This window comes from Polistes canadensis, unplaced genomic scaffold, assembly GCF_001313835.1.
Source record: "Polistes canadensis isolate GaletaPanama2010 unplaced genomic scaffold, ASM131383v1 scaffold_56, whole genome shotgun sequence".
Classification (NCBI taxonomy): domain Eukaryota; kingdom Metazoa; phylum Arthropoda; class Insecta; order Hymenoptera; family Vespidae; genus Polistes; species Polistes canadensis.
In genome coordinates, this window is record NW_014569603.1 from 674,073 (window position 1) to 696,820 (window position 22,748).

The window sequence follows — 22,748 nt, forward strand, 5'->3', positions numbered from 1 at the left end:
CGATTAATTTTCATATTCAATTAGAAAATTCGTTAAGCCACACTTGCGGTGAATAATAAATAAAATAATTCTATTCGATATAAAAATGGATCTTTGTGTGCAAATTGTATTCGTGTTTCTTCCTCCAATTTTATAATAATTTTTATTTTTATTATTATTATTATTAAGTATCACGTATATAATAAGGAACTACCTCTCCTATACGAATTGCCTCCTGTAAAGAGAATTGCCTCATTAATAAACCGCAAACGTGGACTTGCTAGACAAAATTGATGGCCTCAAGTTAACTACGTCGTTTAATGGTCTCTAGAATCTCATTTTATTGGCACTTTACGACTACTTAAAAGAATTTTGTTGAAAATCTTCAAGATGATAAATATTCGTAAAACACTGTTATAGTAGAAAATAGTAGAGAAAGTAGAAGTTTGATTTCTTTGTTTAAAACGATCATCTTCGAATTTCATTGTCGCTTGTTATCTTTCCCGTATCTTCTTAATTAATTATATTTCTTCTACACGTGTGTTTAAAAGGTATATCTAATTTAATAACGATGATTATGTATGATTACGTAGAATAATGTTTTTGCAAATGAACATCAACACAAAATTGAAATTATTGTAAATAATTTAATTACAGACATGTCGCCAGTTAGATGGACACGTAGAAAATCATCGAGTTCAGATTCGGAGAGGAATTGTTACAACGTTCAAACGTCTCGCGTGACGACCGAGCGTACTCCAAATAAAAAAGAAAAGAAAAAGATACAAGAGGAAAGACGAAGGATTTGCGAGAAGAGACATCCATTGTTGGACCGAGTGAAAAATACCCGATTGACGTTTTTCAAGGACAGAGATACAGACGACGAAGACGAGGAAAACGAAGATAACGAGGATATTGAGGAGGATGAAGTTGTCGTCTCTGATAGAATGCAATTTAGATCTATGTACGAGTTAAGTCAACGCGGTTTAACGAGGAACGAGTTTCGAAGATCCGTTTGCGAAAATGATTTAAAGGATATCAGCGAAGAGGAAAGGATTCGTGCTAAGAGGAAACGTAGATCTAAATCGCAAAATAGGTTGTTAACGCAAAGAAAATCTCAACATCAAGAGGATCGTTATTCCTTTTTGCAAACCTCGACACCGGAAAGTTTGAAAGATTCGGTGTTGCCTAGGGAAACTTACAACGAAACTCCTGGATCAAGATTGTCTCGATGGAGGAAGAATAAAGAAAAAGATTTAACCGAAGAGGATAGAAATCAAATAGATCCTAACCAAACGGCAAGAGAAGGTTTCGATAGCATCACCCCGTCAAGTTGTCTTGCAGCAAAGTTTCGTGCAATGCAGGACAGATATTTGAAAAGTTCAACGAGCAAACTCATTGCTAAGATTTACAAAAAGGATAATAAAGAGTGTAAGGATGGTAAGGATAAGAGAAGATTACGTAGCTTTTCTTATGGTACTTTGCCAGGTCTCGAAGAATTAAGAACGAATCCTTTGTACGAGGATCAAGATCAGGACGACAATGATTCTGGAATATTGGATAACGACTCAGCTACTAGTTCACTACTCGATGATAGATGTAGCAGTGGAGCTTCTGGTTTGATGACAAGTCAATCTAGTACCAATGATTCACCCCCAAGATTACCACCGAGAAAACCTTCGAGTTCGATCATGGACGCTGATAGAACAGCTCGGTTCTTCTCTGGTTTAGATATACACTGTGTTAGAAGTGATCCTAAAACTTGTTCTAAAGATATCTTAAATTTTGACGATTCATCCGAATTGATAGAAGAATCTAAATCAGAAAATCCTAAATCATCCGAGTTACCTGTTATCCGAAGCAAAACTTATACAACTGAAACAATGGTAGTGAAATTGTTTAGGGATACACCCGATCAATGTTTAGGCATTTTCATAGCTAAGACTGCTGAGACTAGTCCCGGATATTTAGTAGCACACGTTGTACCAAATGGATTGGCTGATAGAGAAGGAACTTTGAAGATCGGTGATGAAATTTTAATAGTCAATGGTAGAAGACTTCGTGGATTGAGTATGGCAGAAGCTAGGAAAATTTTAGGTAATGGAAGTGGTCCAGGTGAAGTTGATATTATCGTATCCAGATATTCTGGGGTTGATCATCCTAAAAGACTTAAAGAAAGTAGCGTGGATTATGAAAACGTTAGCATAGAGAATGGTCATGGTGTTATAGTCGAAGATTCGCCTAAATCACATTTTAAAAAACATCAGAGTAAACATCACAGGGATCGTAAAAATGAATCTGCAAGATCAATCCTCATCTCGGATAAATCGAATTTGTCTGCGGATAACAATGGATCCGGGAATCAATTGCAAACGCAAAGTGTATCGAATTTTTGTACATTACCTCGAAGACCAAGGAGCACTGTTTCTACGTTCTTGACAGTTTTGTTCGAAAAAGGCCCGGGAAAGAAATCCTTGGGATTTACTATTGTTGGTGGAAAGGACAGTCCTAAAGGAAGCATCGGTAAATTTTTTTTCTTTTTCTTATCTACAAAATTTATCTACGAATCTCTTATACCCTTAGAAACATGGGCAGACGAGTAGATCAGAAAACCAAACAGACAGATAAACAGAAAAAGTTTTCTACTTTGTTAGTAACATTTATAATAATTTATGTAAAATTTCAAAACATTTTCTAAGCAGATCGAATTTATCTAATAAATATTTGGAAACATAACAGGATTCTTATTTGATATCTTTTTTATTCCGTTTTTATTTTTTTTCATCTTATCCGCATGTTTTTCAATAGCAAATTTTTTCAGAAATTTATTAATTTTTCTCAAAATGACCGATCGTTTATATTGTAGTCAAATCATCTTCGATTATGAATGTTAAATAATGTAATTAAATAAGTCGTTCGTACGTACCGTTAAATTGATCGTTGCTTTTATAATAAAACAAGATGATCGTTGATTATATTTTTGTTCTAATTTCGTTTATAGGCATCTTTATAAAATCGGTCCTACCAAGTGGTCAGGCCGCTGAAGATGGTCGTTTGCGTGCAGGTGACGAGATTTTAGCTGTCAACGGTCAGGTATGTCATGACTTGACACACCGTGAAGCCGTGCAATTATTTCGCCATATCAAAAGTGGACCGGTTGCGTTACATTTGTGCAGACGTATTAAAAATCGAGAAACACAGTGAGTGATGATAAAAGTTATTATTTTTTTTATCTTCTTTCTTATTTTTTTTTGTATAATAATAACATTTTCTTACTTTGTTTTATTCGTAATTTGTTTTCTATTGATAAACAATGTTTCAGCTTTAAGGTCAAATCTTTTGCGATGGATATATACAGAGTTGTTTTTTTCTTCCTTACGTAGTCGATATAATAACAATTATTGTTAATATCATCTATTAATTAATACTAATAATAAAAATAATAATAATAATAATAAAAAGTAATAATAATATAATCACTTTCGATTACATTGATTTTCTACAAATTTCAAAGTTTCTTTTTTCCTACTCTATCAATAATTTTTTCTTATTAAATCTACGCTCTTTTTTTATTTATTTTTTCTTAATCCTCACGTATACAGGTTTATATACATGTATATATATTATATCTACATATAATATATTTATAATTTATTATAACTATATTACCGGAAAAGTGGAAAATTCGGCATTGTTAGCAATTCCTAGGCCTTGCCCACAATACATGGTGTTTTTAGGCAATGTAGGAAACAGAAGAATTGTTACGTCCTTATCGGGCAACAGACACATAACACACACCCTGCCCCCAACACACACATAAAAGCGAGCATGGAGCGGGTTTTAGTGCGCGGGTTTTTGAGACAGTGCGCTATACTGTATTATGTATGCCAGATAAGATAACGATTCTTTTGTTTCCTTCGTTGCCTAAAAACGCCATGTATTGTGGGCAATGCCTAGGAATTGCTAACAATGCCTGCATTTCTCACTTTTTCGGTGACATATATATATATATATATATGTATATATATCATGTAAGATACAATATTTTTTATATATATATATATAAATGTATATGTCACGTTTATGCATACTACGAAACGTAAAGTTGTATTTAACTATTTTCTTGTAATTTGTATTATACGATACATTGTTTATTTTAATTAATTAATTTTATTTATATTATATTTGTTTTATAGATTAATAATAAATTTTTTAATTTATCACCTTCATGTTACAGAGCAACAAAGGCCAAATCATGCGCAGATCTTCTTCTCGTCGATACGTGAGGACAACTACGTGATAAGCTTTTTATTTATTTATCGATAAAGAAGAATAAAGATACACATATACATATAGAAAGAAAAAGAGAGAGATGAAGAAAGAGAGAAAGAAATATTACGAAGAAACAATGCAATTTGTACATAAATACACGTTACAGATCTTGCTTGTTATGTATATGTATATGTATATTTATATTATATATATATATATGTGTGTATGTGTGTGTGTTGTAAATTTGTGTAAAGATCAATATGGAAGTAAATTTATTATTTAATAATAATAATAATAGTAATAATATCCTCGCAAAAAGAGAAAAAAAAGACAGAAAGGGAGAGAGAGAGAGATGGTGTGTAACAATTAATTTATAATATATATATAAATATCATTATTATATTATTACCTGCCACTCCCCCTCTAAGAAAAGTTACATCGTCAAGCACCTTAAAAATACGTCCTTATTTTAATTTCTTCCTCTATTTTTTCTTTCTTGTATCGTCCTTTATAATGAAATGTAATTGAATTAAATTAAAATTTGATCTTCGATTTAAAGAAAAAAAATGTCGTTCAAATATTTCGATAAGTCGTTTTACATGACGCGTTGAATAATAAAAATAAAATATAATAATAATAATAGTTTACAAAGTATATAATAATGCCTATCATCATTATAATAACAATACTACCAATTGCTATCGTCATTATGATTAGAATAATAATAGAAATAATATTAAAATATTCATTGCTATAGTCATTATGGTCAACGACATAATAATAATACGCAAATAAAATTTTTCTTTTCGATTTGCCAATAGGGGCAACTCTGACGATAAATAAATTAATCTAAATGATCATATTTTTTCTACATATATAAATATATTGTTAGATGTAGAATATATGTAGAAAAAATTCGATGATACTTTTTCCGTGCTTTTACTACTTATGCTTCTGTGTGTGTTGTTTTTTGTTTTGTTTTTAACCCCCTTTCTCTCATTTCTTTTCGTGTGTTTCTTTTTTTGTTCGTGAAAGACTAGAATCCTAAAATATTCTTAAAGTTCGTTGCATGTCACAGGGGTTTTTTTTATTTCGCTTAGAATTTAAAATTTGAAAGAGCACTTCCGGTGGGCAGTTTTGTCATTGTGCTGTTAGCCTCCTTTGTTTTTTTTTGTTTATTTGTTTCTAGTACGGGGTTGATTTTAAGGTGCTTTTAGGATACCTAAAAATAATAAAAAGAAACGTTATTAGTACAAAATGAAGATTAATATAAAACAAAAAAAATTAATAAAAAATAAGATTATTGGAAAACATCAAAAATTGATTGGATTTATTTTTGTTACCTATATAATTCTTACCAAAAGATATTATTTCATCGTATTATTATTTTACCTGTGTCGTCTTGTAATTTCTAACTCGACCGGACCTTCCCTAACCGCTTTAAACAATTCGATGACTTCCTGATGCGTGTGTCCTTTCAAAATCTTCCCATTCAAACTGACGATTTCGTCGCCTAAGAAACACGATATCAAAAATGTCATTAATTCTTAAATAAATAAATGATATAAAATAAAAGTAAGAGAGAAAAAAAATTCGAAAGATTTTAACCGTTAGATTAATTGTTAGCAATCAACGTTTAATTACCTAGTGAAAAGCTTTCTCTCGTTCTCCTTATGTTAGAAAGAACAAAGATAAAAAAAAAAACCGTGTTTAATAGCAATCACCGTAATTATCTCGGTCATAAAATAATGTGAAAAACATATAAGCACTATAAAGATTAAATGAAATAGATCGAGATCATATATCTATAATCTATTTCTAAATGTTAAAATATACATTCAACGTAGATCAGATCATATTTAAACTCTTGTGAGTAATAAGAAAGAAAGAAAAATAAAGAAAAAAAAAAAAAGAAAAATTATTTTCTATGGATGTTTCTTTTTCTAAGAAGAATAAACCATTGCGGTGTAATTTTATGTAACCACCTGTCTTTCAGACCACGAAGAGAGTAGTATATTGAACGTATTGCTTGGTAGTATTATAAGATAGATAGAAAGAGAGCGAAAGATAGAAAGAGGTGGGGCAGAAGGAGAGAAAGAAAAACAGAACCCCTTTACTTATGCAACCGAGTCGACCACGGAACCGTTATACAAGCATACGCTAAGGGGAGGTGGGGGCCGAAAGCAGAGGGTTTTTAGAAAGAAAAAGCAAGAGGAAACCACCATGGCAGTGGTTTGCTCGTAAAAGATCAACCAACCAACAACGTAAGGAAAAGGATATCGGTTGAAACTCGAAACGTATTGCGTGAAGCCTAGCTACTACCTAACATCTACACCTAACGTCTTTTCCTACCGTCTTCCACCTTCTTCTTCTAGTTAAGTTACACAAAAATTTGATTTTACTCTTTTGCTCGAGGAAATACTAGCTTGTTAAGAATTAGATACTATAGAAAGATAGACAGATAAAAAGAGGGAAAGAAAGGAAGGGAGAGAGAGAGAGATAGACTAAGTTACTTGCAAGTATACTAAGAGATAGTCTTCCCGCGATTAGGATTAATCACATTGGTACATTTTCTATTGAATATGTCTGACACGTTAATCGTAACTAATTGCTTACGGAAGCATTAACTACTTTTTATATAGCCATTTACTTTACGACTCTCTAACGAGCCTGATCTAGGCTGGAATTATGACGCTCGGTATAATTCTTTGAACTATGAAGTCCCTGTGGGGAATCGTTAAAATCTTCGAGGAAAATAAATCAAACGATTGAAAATTCTAGCTTGATCTTTTTCTTCAAGAGTTGCACGTCGTCGTTGCAAGAGTCAACGGAAGAAATGAGATAGAGAGATAAAGAAAAAGAAAGAAAGGTTACTGTTTAAAGATTCACAAGACGTCAGGTGTCGGATTAAAGATTCGACGTGTGTCCGGACTCGTCGTTCCTTCGAATACTCATCGAAGGAAAAAAGTACGTGCTAGTCAATACGAAAGGTTCAGTTATTTATCTGTGTGTGTGTGTGTGTGTGTGTGTGTAAAAATGCGAGTATGCGTATGTATACCTTGAAACAACGACTTGGATACGTCGGCTTGTCCACCTGGAAAGACACGTCTGACGAAAATGCCCATTTCACCCCTCGGACTGTCTCTCCCACCGACAACGCTAAATCCTAAACTGGGCTTTCCATAACCTTTTTCAAACTTGGCTACATGTTTCGTCAGATAGTGTTGGGATTCGGTGTTAGCCTCGAAACCATTCTCCGAGTCCTTTCGATGATTCTTCGACAGGCAGGAGAGCGGTAAAAAGTCAGGTCGTTTTCCGCTGGATCGTGTAACGTCATCATTGACCTTACTATCCTTTGTTAAATTTTCCTTCGATTTGTCGTCGATCAACGACATGTTAGAAAGATTTTTCGCATTTTCTAAATACTCGTATTCCCCAGGTAGAGCATTTGACGAAGAAGAGGAAGATGAGGTTGGTGTTGGTGGCGCGACGTAAACCTGAGGCACCGTTTCCTCGTAAGATGTCATCAATCTTATCTTATTTCCTGTAAACGATCTAAGAAACTCTTGGACCTCTTCGAGACTCTCTAGAGTTCGTAATTCTTTTCCTTCTACTTCGACTATCTCGTCGCCGAGTCTTAGCCTACCGTCCCTACAATAAAAGATAATATAACGATTAAATGAGATGAGAAACGAGATGATGGATGATCGATAATATAAATCGATAAGAGAAAGAGATAAATGACCAATCGATATTACCTATGAGCTATTCCATCGCTTTCTAACTGCACGACGATATAACGGATCTCTCCTAGTCGTTGCTGTGCCAATCTTATGCCTAAACTCTCTTTAGGATCTCTCTTATGAAGTTGAACTATACGACAACGTCTAATCCTCTTTGGTGGTTGTATGATATCGCTGAGGAAACGGGTCTTATCTTGTTGCAATCTTATCCGATGTGGTGACACATCGATCGATTTCGTTACGTTGGTATTACCCAGTCCACTTGAATTATCCGTACAAATAGGAAAATGTGAATTGGCATCGTCGAACGAAGTTTGATGAATACTCGGTAACAATCTTCCTGAGGTACTCTGATGCCATCTCAAACCGTCAATAACGTCCCCAATTTCTGACGAATCAATCCTCGTCTCATTGTTCGTACCCTTCCTTAATTCTTTTTCTTCTTGATCCTGACACTCGCTAGGTGTTGAACTTCTCATTGGTTTCTCCAATTCGGAATCAATGACGCTACTGGTATCCGAACTATCTGTGCACTTCAAACTCAAAGCTTCGTTTTCCGATGCAGCTGCCGATTCACCCCTAGGACCGTCGCTGTCGTAACCAGATTCGTTCGAACTTACGTAATGAGAGGATAACCTTTGTTCACCACTCGGTGCAGAATTTCTACGATCGTTTCTCAAAGTAGCTTTAACATCGAGCTCTACGTTCAACGAAGATGTTTCCGAAAATCTAGATTCCACTGTCTTGACGTCCAATCTATCATGATTGATCTCAGTTTGTTGATAAACAGATGGATTTCGTCGTACTAGTGACGTTAGATTAACATTATCATACGCATTGTAACGCGCTGAATCTTCCGAATGAAACGTGTCCTCGATACGCTCGAGCTCGCTTGGATTCAGACTATACCTTTCAGATTTTTTTCTAAACTCAACGTAAGAATTTCTGCCAGTTTTAACGTTTTCCTGATATCTAGGAACGTTACAACGACTCAAATTACTATTTCTAGATCGCTTACGTCCCAACGTTGTCGTACCGACATAAGAATCTTCGATTTTCAACGCCGGAAAATGTTCCTCCGATGCTGTTTTGAACAATCTCTCGTCTTTTGATACAAACGATCCATGACGTTCCTCCGGTAACACGGATAACTTCGATCTTAAAAATGCATAAGGAAAATTTGATTTCTTAGCTTCTTTGAAATCGCAACTACTACTTTTTCTCATTGCCGATTCCATTCTAGATCGGCCAAAATCGCAAGGTTTGAAGTTTCTAGTTGACGGGCTTCCGGATGGACTAGCCGATAAGCTGCCAGTTGGACTAGTAGAAAGACTTCCTGATTGACAAATGGACGGTGATACGTTGTCAATTGGATCGTCGAAAACGTCGTCGTTTCGTCGACCAGCTAAATCATCGCAGGACACCGTTTTATCCTTTCGTGCTGAAATTCTTAAATCGATTCCTTCAGATGGATCATCTCCTTTCACGTAAGTCGGACTAGTATTCAATTGACTCGTACTACAACTTCTAAAAAGATTTTCTTTCTCCGATGTTTTAGATCCAATTTCGACGTTTTGCGAACGTCTGTTCATTCTCGTTGAATTTAACATCCCGGTCGAACCCATTCGAATAAAAAATGATTTAAATGGCGACGGTGATCTTTGAGAATTTCCTGCCAACCTTTTTGGATCCAACTTTGGATCTGTTTTTTGTGATAACGTTGTCTTATTCCCTGCAGGATTTAAACTAGCATTGTTGTTATTGTTGTTACTGGATTCGTTGTTGTTGTTGTTGTTACTATTTGCATCGGATCTTTCTAAAGAACAAATAGTTTCACGGGAACCAGCCCTACGAAAGGAATCTATCTTTTTGCTCATCCTCCGGCCCCAGACTCCTAAACTTGACCCTGGAAATAATAAAAAAAAAAGAATTCATAGTTAATGAATGGATAATATATTTATTGTTAAATGTATTCATATTTTTTTTATATAGAAATAAATGATATATTCGAGTAGTATATGGTTGAAGACAGTAATGTGTATAAGTTAAATTTGATTAACGTCATGAAAGGAGAAGGAAGTTAAAGGAAAGAGACTTGAATGGCATTGGACCACCTTCGTACGACGAAAAACCACCCGGTATTTGAGTTCACGCTCGACATATGGTCGTCCCCTTCAGGAAATACCATTGAATGCAACAAACGAGTCGTGCATTTTCAGGTTTAAGATTTATTAACTCAATTCTCTAATAGATTTTTACCGAATATTATTGTGTATAAGTAATAGCGTAAATTTGTATCAATCTAACTCGAAGATGTAAAAGATGTACAAGAGTATTACATATATGTATTTATGTATTATTCGTGAACATGTTCATACATGAAGAGTGTATAGTAAACGTTATACCATTCAATCCTTTATTGCACCAGCATACGTACGCATGTAAATGCGGTTCATTAAAGGCAAGTATTTCCTGAAGAAATGATGCATTGTATTGCAACAACATATGGTGTCTTGCCCTACCCTGGCTTAACCATGATCATCAGAGATGCACTTTGCGATCCTGACATCGGTCAATGTCGTGATCTAACGTTCTGATCAAAACTAATCCTTAAATGGCAATAATAAAATTTATACCTGCATACCCAACAGCAATATTCGTTACCAAAATTCTAACACTAATATAAAACAAAATATATAGTCAACAATAATAATTATAATAAAAAAATAATGAAGTGTTGTTAAATAAATATTTTTATTATAAATTTTATTTAAAATAAATAAATCAATATAATAATTAAATCGTAACGGTTAAATCTCCAATTAAAATTACATCCATCCCTTAGGATTAAATAATAGGTATACCATATAAACCTCCCCCCCAATCTCTCTCTCAAAAAAAAAAAAGATAAAATAAAATATTTGAAAAAAGGAGAGGAGAACGATTTGAAATGAAAACCGAAGAGTGGTGAAAATTCCCGTTTAGGTGATGTTAAAGAAAAATAAAAGAGGGAGTGGGAGGAAGGAGGTGGAGAGGTCGATGGATACCGGGACAGCAACGGGCCACCTCAACGGACGAAAAACCACCCGGCATCCGCATTCGAGCTCGACATATGGTCGCCCCCAGAATAAGAAAAAGATAAAAAGATAGAAAGGGAGAAAGAGAGAGAGAGAGAGAGAGAGATGGAAGAAGTTGAACGAGAATCGGAGCCAAGTCCATCGTCGAAAGGACGGCTGCTGGTTCCGCGTATTTTGCGACTACTTTTTCGAGGTGTCAGCCCGGTTAACGGGGCCGTGCTACCATCGAGCCATTCGATCCTCTACGAACAGCCAAGACGATTGTCAGGCTGCTCAGGTATCGGGTACACGTGTTTTGCGATAACGCACGCCGCGGTACACGAAGAGAAACGGTCTGTTGACTCGAAACGCGTTATAGCCTCGTTAACGGCCAGACACGTACATACATATGTATAAATTTATATGTCTATGTGTGTATATGATACCCACCCTTACCAATACTGCACTCCTAAATACTCTCTTTTTTCATCTTTACGTCAATTTTATTCTAATTATTATTTGACGTAAGAGGAAGTTTTAATTGTTGGTCATGTTTTTGGTTTTAGTGAATTAGTCTGATATGTTTTATGCGTATGCAATAGGTGCCTTTACTAACGTTGCATCGTTCAATTATGCTTTAGATATTTGTGTCAATTTAATTTAATTTTATATTGCAGAGAGGAAGTTTAATCGTTGGTTATCTTTTAGATTTTTATAAAGTTCGTTGAATTTGGATTTTAGTGAATTAGTTGAGGCGTAGTTTAATTGTTTGACTGATTGATTGATTAAGTGAGTGATCAAAGTACTTTGATTATTTAAATGATCAATTTAAATAATTTTATTTGGTTATTATTATTATGGTTACAAAATAATACTTGTTGTTAAATAATTCAATTTCTATTCCATCACATTTTTGAATCACTTATCACACTATTGTCCTAGTCCACAAAGGTGAGAACAAATAGAATAGTAACGACTTGACTCGATGCTCGCAAGGAACTGTTTTCAACGAGAACAACCTAACAGAGGAAGCAACGCGTTATAATCCGCAATGTAATTCCGAAAGGAAGTGTCCGTGACCGTGTCGCAACTGTGCTTGTTTCCGAATCGACTCCTGTTGGTGTGAAAAACCTTTTTGCAAACAAATTCGATCTACCGAAAATTTATTCACTCAAAATTCATTGTTTAAATATTACATTTCTTTTCTTAAAATATTTGTGCATAACATTTCAATTTTTCGTTTATATTAATACGAATATTCATAATTATTATCTTTGACGATTGTAAAATATTTAGATGAAGGTGAAATATTTCAACGATTTAATTATAATATTATTTTTATAATTTTTGTCGGCACAAAAACTAATAATGCAAACATTTATTCGCATTTAAAGTAGAGCCAAGTCAAGTTGACTACTTTCTACCAGTACTATTGTTGTACACCTTTCCGCAGAAAAGTAACGGCAATGCGGTTAGAGATGCGGATAGCATGAAACACGATGATAACTATCATAAGAAGTACAATACTGTACTGTATATACGTTTAGTAGTTTGTAACGTAATAACATACACAAATTAATATCTAAAATTTTTCGAATTTTTGTACGAAAATCACTTTCAATTTTTTTCTTTCTCTACAATTTCTTTAGAATTTAAAAAAAAAAAGAAACACGCATATACCTGTGTGTGGGAGTACGCGTGTGTGTGTTAAGTATGTGAGTTTCTTGTTCTAACGAGGCACGAGTCAAGAAACAAGCAGACGGTTGATTAGTGAAAGGATGCGATATTTCGAGATTAGCAAGTGTTCGAACCTAAGTGCTGATCGTTCTTTTTTAAAAATAGCATTAAAAAGACAAAGAAGAAAATCTCAAAGAATATTTGACCTATATAGGTCAACAAGTCGAATCTGATGATTTTAACATGACAGAGTACAAGGAAATCACCGGACCATAATATATGTCGTAGTTCCAAGTAATTAGACTCGCTAACATTTTTCTTTCTTTCTTCAAAGAAAAAAAAACTTTGTACGATTTCCCGTTTGAAAAATATTTTTTGCATTCCTAATAAGCTGAATATTTAATTTAAAAAAATTTACATGTATATATTGAATGCAAAAAAATTATTTATGATTAATTTATTAAATAATTAAAAATAATTTTTCAACGCAAACAATAATTAATGTGATCAACATTAAAATATCAAATAAAAATATTATTTTATATATGTAATAATACATTAAAAACTAATTATTCATATCTAAATAATAAAAATAAAATTAAATACAATTAAATCCTTAAGAAAGTCGACTTGTAGAAATAATCAAACGACAAATGGTAGGAAAAAAAATGTCCACGAAAATAATCCAGATCTCAAGTTCCATCCTTTTTAAGACCTCCTCCTCCTTTTCCTCTTCCATTTCCTCTTTAAAAAGAATTAACGATCGTTATACGAAATAATCGTCAGTTCGCGAACTCCGCGAGTTTGAAGTTGGATAAAGGAATGCATGGTATTTAAGTGTAAAAATCAATTTCGTCTTTTCAGTCCCTTTTTCTCTTTTATTCTTTTTCTTCACTATACAGGGGCGTCGTGTGTTGCTTGTGGTGTCCTGGTTCGTCGGGCAAGTTCGGTTCGTCGAACGTGCAGTACATTAACGATTTATCGATTTAGTAAACGACGAACTTTTCACTCCTCTCTCAAAAAACATAGGGGTACAGCATACGTACTTACGTATATGTGTAACCGTAAACTCAACAGAAAGAGAAACAGAAAGAAAAAGAAAAAGGAGAAAGAGAAGACTATACTGTTGCTGTTAACTGTACTCTTTACAAGCCCGTTATCGTCGATCACTATACAAATCGAAAATAGTGATGAATATATTAGCGATAACGATCCCTTTTTTATTTTATGCTTTTTTTCATCTTAATAATCGCACGTCGTATCATATTAAATACATACTATTACAACTACTACTACTACTGATTCTGCTGTTACTACTTATCAATTAAGGATGAAAAACAGGAATAATTATCAACGTAATAATGAGACGAATCACGTTTTTCTTCCAACTATAACGCGATACACTATAGTTAGTTAGTTAACTTCGATTATTATTACTAAAGAAAATATATGAAATTTAAAGAAATAAACTGACGGATATAAAATACGGAAAAAATGACGGAATAAATTATTGACTAATTTTAAAATGTGATTTTAACTTGACGTTTATTCATACACGCGATAGGATATAAATACTTTTCCTTACAAATGATCAAGCCATATTACCTACTAACAAGGAAGACAGTAATTAACTACTTCGAATTTCATTGGTTGGTATTAAACGTCAATTATCGATGCGCGCTGACCCATTTCTTTAACGGTAAAAGCTAGACGGGAAAGTTACGTATCAGCGATTTCGACTGAAAATTTCTATCGAAATTATTTTCAACGGTTTACGATTAGAAATTTTGTTTGATTGTTGGTTTTTAATAAAAGAGAAGTTTTTTTCTTTTTCATTTGTTAGGATCAGTTAATTATTCCTACATGTAATTTTATTCTGAAAAAAAAACAAACCGAAGAGATTTGTTGTATTTATTATTATTTTATTTTCCGAATGAACATGTGTCAATTAAAACGTACGTATTCTAATAATTAAATTAATTATTATTAGTATATAAAAAAAAATTATAAATTTATTTCACATATATATATTTAGTTAATATATAATAATATATTTTATTCTCTCTCTTTTGAATTATGAATGAGATAAATTGTTATATTACGTGTCACAGAAATTTGTTACACTAATAATTTATTTGTTTCTGAACGATTTAAATAAAAATAATTTAACTTATATGAACTACTTGAATGAACATGTACCCTATGATATATAAACTTTCTAATAATTAATTCAATTACTATTATTATTTATACGATTATTTCTTTTTTCCATTATTATTATTACCCATTTATATTTGTCAATATTATTTAGTAGTGTAAGGATTTTGTTGTTGAACGATTGTACACAGAATGGATTCCGTAAATTTGTAAAAGAGAGGAATAATAAAGATAATATTATTTAATTATTTAATTAATATATTATTTAAATTCATTCTTTAAAAAAAGAAAATGGTGTATGAAAGATTGAACGAGATAATGTGTCGTGAGTAAAAGTATAGGAAAAAAGTAACGTATGAAAGTCTATACGAGAATAAAGCACGCGATTAGAAAGAGTAACTATGATATAAAATAAGAATAAAAATAATAAGATGAATAAAAATAAGAAGAGAGGAATAAGAACGAGTCTAACGAGGTGTGACACTTCTCTTCTCGTGATGCGACAGGAGGACATATCGTGACGACATAATCGTGTGACTAATTGAAGACCGGTCTTAAAGTGCGTCTTTCGAATATCTTCAAAAAGAATTAATTAACGGCCCTGGTAGGTTCCCCGAGGTCGTTCTCCATGCCGGTTTTCTAAAGCCTTTAATAAGGTTGCCCTTTCTTCAGGGGGGCAGGGAGGAGGGTAGGGGAGAAGCACAAAAAATAAAGAAACGAAATGAAGTAAAAAAAGAAATAAAATAAAAAAAAAGAAATATTGAAGCATGCTGTGCAGGTGCAAACTACGACATCTAAAACGTATTTTATTCTTTTTCTTCTTCTTCTTCTCTGTTTTATTCGTCTCACCTATTTCGTATATTCAATTGATTTCTTGTTTCATATATATAGTTTGGATTTGAATTGAAATTAAATTCACGAAGATTCGTATATTTGTTAATTCGATGATGTTAGATATTATCGGAAGTAAAATAATGATTTGTGAAAGTTCAAAGGAAACGTTTTGTCTACCCGCTGCACGATCTTTGATGAAGATAATAAGAATAATTAAAAGACATGTGCTTGAGGAAAGACATAACCCTTTGGTACAGGTGGCTAACCGCGCGTTTATTTTCACCTCGCAATACCTAAATGTTCATGACTGTTCGAAGGAGGGAGAGCGGAACGAGGGAGTCGCATGCAAAAATATCTTACGAAATTTCAGTAAGAGCAAAATTGAAATGAAAATAATAAATTTCTTTGTAAAAAATAAAAAACTACAGTATTCTATTTCCGTAAGTAAACAAAAAAAAATTATTAACAAATTAAACCTTGTCAATTTGAAAAAATTTCGTTCAAATTCACGTTGGATCGTCAATAATTTGAAATTATGTTTTGTTTGCAATTTTTATCGAGGTGCATAAAAATAGAAATAAAAATAAAAGGAAATATGCGTAGAGAATCTTTTCTTTTTTCTTTCTCTTTTCTTTTATTTTTTTTCTTCATTCGTGGTTTTCCATCGTTGCTCTTAATCTCGTGTTATAGTGATCGAAGAAGCGGAACCAGTGGTCGTAGATAAGAATGCGGCGCATATAGGCGTCTTGTATCACGATGCAACGGTTGCGCAATTTGTGAATTATCATGGCGTAACCGCACGATGGAAGGTGGAACGTTCAAGGTTCGTCGAGTAGTAACTCGTACGTTCGAACTTATATGCTGTCTATGTATGGAACTCTATGTATGTATTATGAATGACCAATCGAATTTATTACCTACTTAAATTGTTAGAAAAAAATAAAAAAAAAAATAAAAAAAATAAAAGAGAAAAAGAAAAAAGCAAATTCCCATAAAAAGTCTCGCGAGTAAAAATAAAAATAATAACCTGCCTTGAAATTTACGTGCTCTATAAAAATACTTATAAATATAAATAAAAAAAAAAAGAAATAAAGTAAAATACAAAAAAAAGAATGGAAAAAAATTTCATACAAATTATAAAAATGTCACAACCCTTGGATCATTAGAGACAAAAAAAGGATTAATATTAATAAATTATTTAATGATGCAAAAAATTGAGTCACTGGGAATAAAAAATCTGGAAAAGAAGTGAAATTTCACGTACCTCGTTGTTTTTCGGGTTCATGTTCGACGATGAACGCTGGTACAGCAGTGACCATTTGATAATCTGTCTGATAGTCAGTAGGGTAATCAACCTCACTGACCTCCTGTTCTTCGTCTTGTTTGGAAGCAAGTAACGCTTGCATTGCTGTAGCATCGCCGCAACTTCTTCTACTATATTTCGTCCTGGAAATCCTAAGTAAAGCAGCAGGAATCAATCCTTCCGAATTGTCACGAGTAACTGGAATCGAACTGACGCCCGCTTGTGTCTGCGATTCTTCTAAATTAGGATTCTTTGGTCCGAAACTAAGACCGACGTCATCGGCACTGTGACGCCTTGATTTCGATAATCGTTTGAACATCGCTCTTCCTGAAAAAAATAAAAAAACAAATGCAACGCAATTATTATATGCTGAGATGATTGATAATTTAAAAAATATAAAAACCAATATTTACGTAAGTAGTACATACGTATGAAATATAACTCTTCTAGTTTTATTTTCTTTTTGTGCTAATGGACTATATTTTCTATTGTTTTTGCTATAAATATTTTTATTACAGTTTCATTAGCACATGCAACTAATCGTAGAATCTTCTATAAAGTTTATCATAAGCGTTAACTAGTTATTCTATGGAACAGAATATGCTCTTTTAACAATGAACAAATGAGCAAATAGAGGATTTTAGGATTTTTCGTTTGTATTACAACAGGATGCTGCTGCTGTACCTAAGTAACGAAGTAACGTTTAAAAAAAAATACAAAATAAAAAGAAACGAAACCTTCTTCGAAACAGTTGAGGTCTATTGTCTATCAAACAATAGCCAATTGTGTGAATATCGTAAATAAAAATTCATAAGATCGATGAAGATATATTTTCGAACTATGAATTGGCACGAAAACAAAGATCATTTTTTCAAGGATTTTAATTAAAGTAATTGAATTTTCTATTCTCAATCTAAAAAATAATTTAAGATAATTTCAAAACAAAACAAGATACAGTTTTACTAATGAGATATCTGTCATATAAAAATCCTTCTAATAAAAGAAAGAATTAATTTGGAACGATTAAATGATGAAAAAAAAAAATAATTTTAACGAGAATTTCGAAGGACACCAACACTTGATGGTTCCACTGACGATCGTTGGAATAAGCAAGGATAAACCTATCGAAACCTTTTGAAAAGATAGAGTAGGGGTAAATCATAGTAAGAAACTAAAAATAATTGGCCGTTAAAGCCGTTAAAGGATCCACGGTCTTTTTTTCGTGTAACCATAAATTGTCTCTAATACACATATATACACGTATACGCGTATAAAATAATTCATAAAACGTGACTTACACGTTTACAAAGTAGAAAAAAGAAATATAGAGGAAGAGAAAGTGAGAGAGATGGAGAGAAAAAGATGTGATATACAATATATATAATACGAGATGATGTTTGATATAAACACATACAAATATACGTTTATCCATGCAATACTTTACTGCAATAGCAAAGAATAGTCAAAAAGAAAGAGTGAAAGAAAGATGGAGATAGAAGATGGTTAATAACGTTCCACGAGGTCGCGCTCGACAAAACATAGCGCGTAACAGTGGCATTATAACGATCTCAGTTGCGAGAATATTATTTTCGAATGGCATCGACCAACGTATAGAGCAATTAACTTCTCTTACGTTCGCTAAGAACGAAGGTCACTTCTCCCTCTCTCTCTCTCTCTCTCTCTCTCTCTCCCTCTCTCTCTCTCTCTCTCTATCTCTCTTTTTCGATATTTATTTATTTATTTATTTATTTTCTTCATTCAAGGCTATTCAACTTTACAAGCTACCTTCGAAGAACGACAACGACGAAGAAGAAGAAGAAGAAGAATAAGACGAAGACGACGACGACGATGATGATGATGATGATGACGCTGTTCCTGGTGATGCTGTGCTCTGCTTCGATACTTCCAATGTATATACATACGTGTATATATATGTATAAATATGTGTATATATATGTATAAATATGTGTATGTATACGCACTGTGCGTAAGAGAAAGAAAGATAGCAATTACTTACGCACATAGGGATCTCTTTTCAACTTTCCCGATTACGTTGACGATCTTATAATTCACTTTTTTTACCTCTCATTTCTTTATTTGTTTCTATATTTTATTTTATTTTTCGTTTTTTGAAAAATCGTACGTCAAAAAAAGAGAGGGAGAGAAAGTTGAACGATTTCTGTCGCTTTTATCTTCTCGCAACGTTGCTCGTTTCTCGACTCGGTCGATTAGCTCTACCAAACCGAGAGAGAGAGAACCTGGAAAAGAAACCCTTCTGCATTTTCTTTTATTTTTCTCTTTACTTGCATACTCGTTCTACTTTACCCTTGAACAACATCCCTACGAGAAAGAGAGAGAAAGAGTAACGTAAGACGAGGGTAGGAGAGGTAAAGGAGAAAAGACCGCCGTGATTTTCTTAATTCGTACGAGTCAGTAAGCAAAGGATTTATGTCGGAACGAGTTAGAGAGCTAACGTTATCGTATTGGAATAGTCCACTCTTCTTCTCTCGATCTCAATTCCTATCTTTTCTCGATCCTTGATTTTCCTCTGATAGTATCCGACGATTTATTCCAAAGAAACTTGTGTATGCTTTTCTCTTTTTCTTCTGTTTTTTTTCTTCCTTCCTTCTCATCTTTTATTTTCCCTTTTCACTGTTTGTTTGCGAATTGATCTTTGCTTTTTTTCTTTTTCCTTTTTTTCTCCCGAAGAAAACGATGTTCATCTTTTTGTATAATTCATTCGTAATGTTATTATTGTTCGTCCACGTTTTATTATTCATCTATATTTATCTTCTTGCAATTATCTTATAGATAGGATTAATTTGAAAATTAAATGTATCAGAATCCTTCGATTTTCGTTATTTTTTTTCTTCTTTTTGATTTATTTCTTTATTTCGTAATCACTTTCTATCTCTTAATTGCTTTTACGAGAACTTGATGGAAAATTACAAACAAATAACATTGAGAACGAATAATTTTTTCATAATTATCTTTAGAGAAAAGTTTTATGTTAATTACAAGTATAATATTGCTAATAATGGTAATGTTATAAAAATCAATTAAATACTTTTACAAATAATAACTTCCTCTCGTTTCAATCATAAATCAGTTTATAGCAATTATTTGTATAATTAATAAATTTATTTAAACAGCGTTTTTTATTATATAATTTCATATTACAATTTATTAATTTATATTTCAAAAATATAAATAATTATCGAACTAATTTACCTATTAGTTAATTCGAGTAATAACTTCGATAAATTATCAATTTGTTTTTCCATATTCGATCCCAAATATAAAACTACTCGACAAATCGTAATGGAGAAAAGTTTTAAATCACGTCTCAACTGTCTTTTATTAAAACGTTAAATGATTTGAAATAACGAGAAAACCTTTAAATTACCAAATTCAATTAAAATTTCCAAACAATCTGCCTACCAATATAACCAATAATTAATATAATAAAAACTAATAAATCATTAAACGTTATTCGAATGTAAAAAAGATTGACGATAGGTACGAGTTTTAGTGATTTGTTCCTTCACTTTTCTTTTTCTTCACACTCATCATCATCATCATCATCATCGTCATTATCATCATCGTCATCATCATCATCGTCATCATCATCATCGTCATCATCATCATCGTCATCATCATCATCATCATCATCATCGTCGTCGTCGTCGTCGTCGTCGTCGTCGTCGTTGTCGTCGTCGTTGTCGTTGTCGTCATCCTGGTTGTTGAGAAATTACCAGTGCGAGATTTCGAGCCGTCGATTTCGCGCCTGCTACTTCGTTCTCGATGTTGCGATCACGATATATATTTCGAAGTTACCGAACGACGTACGAGAGAATACAAGAAGAGAAACTTACACGTAAAAACTCACGCAGACATATAGAAACACACACAAACATATACATGTATATATATATATGTAAATATATGTATATATTTGGTTTTGGAAGGGCCGACAGGTGGTTTCCGTGCGAATTAACGAGTCTCGACGATTATCTTTCATACACACTTTTCGAGCCTAACAGCAACGAGCAGGAGACGTCTCCGAGACGTTTAATTGGCGGCTTGCTCCTGAACTCACTCGTGAAAGATAAAAAGAGAGAAGGAGAGTTTGAATCTGTCGAAATATTTTTGGAATTGAAACAAAACAAAATAGAAGAAGAAGAAACTTTGATACTTCGAGGGATGAAAAATAAAATGATCGATTGTTCCACCGGGTTTACTATTTAAAGAATAACTACCTCTTTTTATTTACCTTCCTTCTCTCGTCTTTTCTTTTTCATCATTTTTCATTTTCTCTACAATTTATATATAACCCTTGTATTATTAATTTTGTATTATTTATTTAATAAATAATTTGATAGAGATAGAAGTATCTATTAATTTTCTCTATCATGTTCGAGTCATTTAAATATCATTTTTCACGATATTATATCAATACGTGAGATAGATTTTTAAGAACTGATTTCAACGAAAAGTGATATATGAAGAAAACATTGAGAAAAAAAAATCAATATGTTTTAAAAGTATTCATTGGACATCTAGTTTATTTTATTTGATTTTTTTCTAATTTTATCTAGATAATAGAATCGTAACTTTGCATAGAGAGAGAGAAAGAGAAAAGTATCGTTTCGTTCTTCCGTGTCGTTTGATACGAGAATGAAATAACAAGAGAGAGAAAGAGAGACGGAGTAAGATACACATGCATACATATACATATACAAAGAAGAAGTTCTTGCTTTCTTAAGCACGGATACATTTATCTTGCTGCTGTGATCGGATGAACGAGTCTGATCGAGACTCCAGTTTCATTTATATTGACTTTTGCTACACTCCCTTTTATTACTTCATTTTTTATTGTATATTTTTATTTTTTTTTGTTCCTTTTTTTTACGAACGGAAAGAAGAAGTAAAAGATACCCGTACGAGTTTTTGATTAAGAAAGTTTCCGGGATAATTAGCTCGGCGTTAACCATAATCGTAGGTGATCTAATTTGCGTTCAGAACTTCTTCTTCTTCTTTTTCTATTTCTTCTTCTTTCTTTGATTTATCTCCACGAACCAAGTAATCTTATGGTTTAGCTACTGTAGATTCATTCTATCTCATCTGAAGTATACTTGTGTTATTTGCTCTCATCGAGAAAAAACTAATGATCCTAAGTTCTGAGATATAGAAAGGATTGTGAGGAAAAGATTAGTAAGGGTTTTTCTTTCCTTTTCTTGAAAGAAAATTTATTCACATTTCTCTCTTTTTTTTTTTATTTTCGTCTTTTCCTCTGGTAATAATTATAATTTTTGCTCGGTTATTAAAATGAATATTACAAATGAATAATTATTAATTTCACCATTATCACCACTTTGCATTTCGATCGTTTACATTTAAATAACATTTTATTACTTATTCACGAGATCTGAATTTTTCTTTTTTGAGGAATAATTTAATTAAATCATTAATTATATATATAAATAACTATCATACGTAACCATTTAAATGGACATTTAAATCCGCGCGCGCGCGATTAAATGGAGAAATAATAATTTTATTAAATTATACTTCAATTAATTATAAGTCAAATACGAATTTTAAATTTCATGTAAAATCTTTATACATCGATAAATTGTCCCGTTCTAATGAGTTAAGGATACATTATATATATATTTAGAAAAATCTTTAAAGATCCGTGAGAAAGATCTAAATCCATTGGATGGA

General features: G+C 32.6%; 2 protein-coding genes across 4 annotated transcripts in view; one reads left to right on the top strand and one right to left on the bottom strand.

The window, feature by feature from the left end:
- The window catches only part of LOC106785775, a 31,376-nt gene extending 27,023 nt beyond the window's left edge, over positions 1–4,353 (top strand). Inside the window, exons 3-5 of the mRNA XM_014746494.1 lie at positions 637–2,502; positions 2,981–3,179; positions 4,217–4,353. Coding sequence (XP_014601980.1) covers positions 637–2,502; positions 2,981–3,179; positions 4,217–4,265 — 2,114 coding nt within the window. The 3' untranslated portion in view covers positions 4,266–4,353. The remainder of the gene's footprint in view (positions 1–636; positions 2,503–2,980; positions 3,180–4,216) is intronic.
- Positions 4,354–5,415: 1,062 nt separating this feature from the next.
- Positions 5,416–22,748, bottom strand: part of LOC106785769 — a 65,018-nt gene continuing 47,685 nt past the window's right edge. For 2 of the 3 annotated variants that reach the window (XM_014746488.1, XM_014746487.1), the window contains 5 exons: positions 16,983–17,348; positions 8,010–9,900; positions 7,310–7,902; positions 5,644–5,764; positions 5,416–5,473 (listed from right to left, as the gene is read on the bottom strand). In XM_014746488.1, coding sequence (XP_014601974.1) covers positions 5,437–5,473; positions 5,644–5,764; positions 7,310–7,902; positions 8,010–9,900; positions 16,983–17,340 — 3,000 coding nt within the window. In that variant the 5' untranslated portion in view covers positions 17,341–17,348 and the 3' untranslated portion in view covers positions 5,416–5,436. Of the gene's footprint in view, positions 5,474–5,643; positions 5,765–7,309; positions 7,903–8,009; positions 9,901–16,982; positions 17,349–17,449; positions 17,542–22,748 lie in introns of those variants that run through there. The other variant, XM_014746489.1, reaches the window with a different exon arrangement.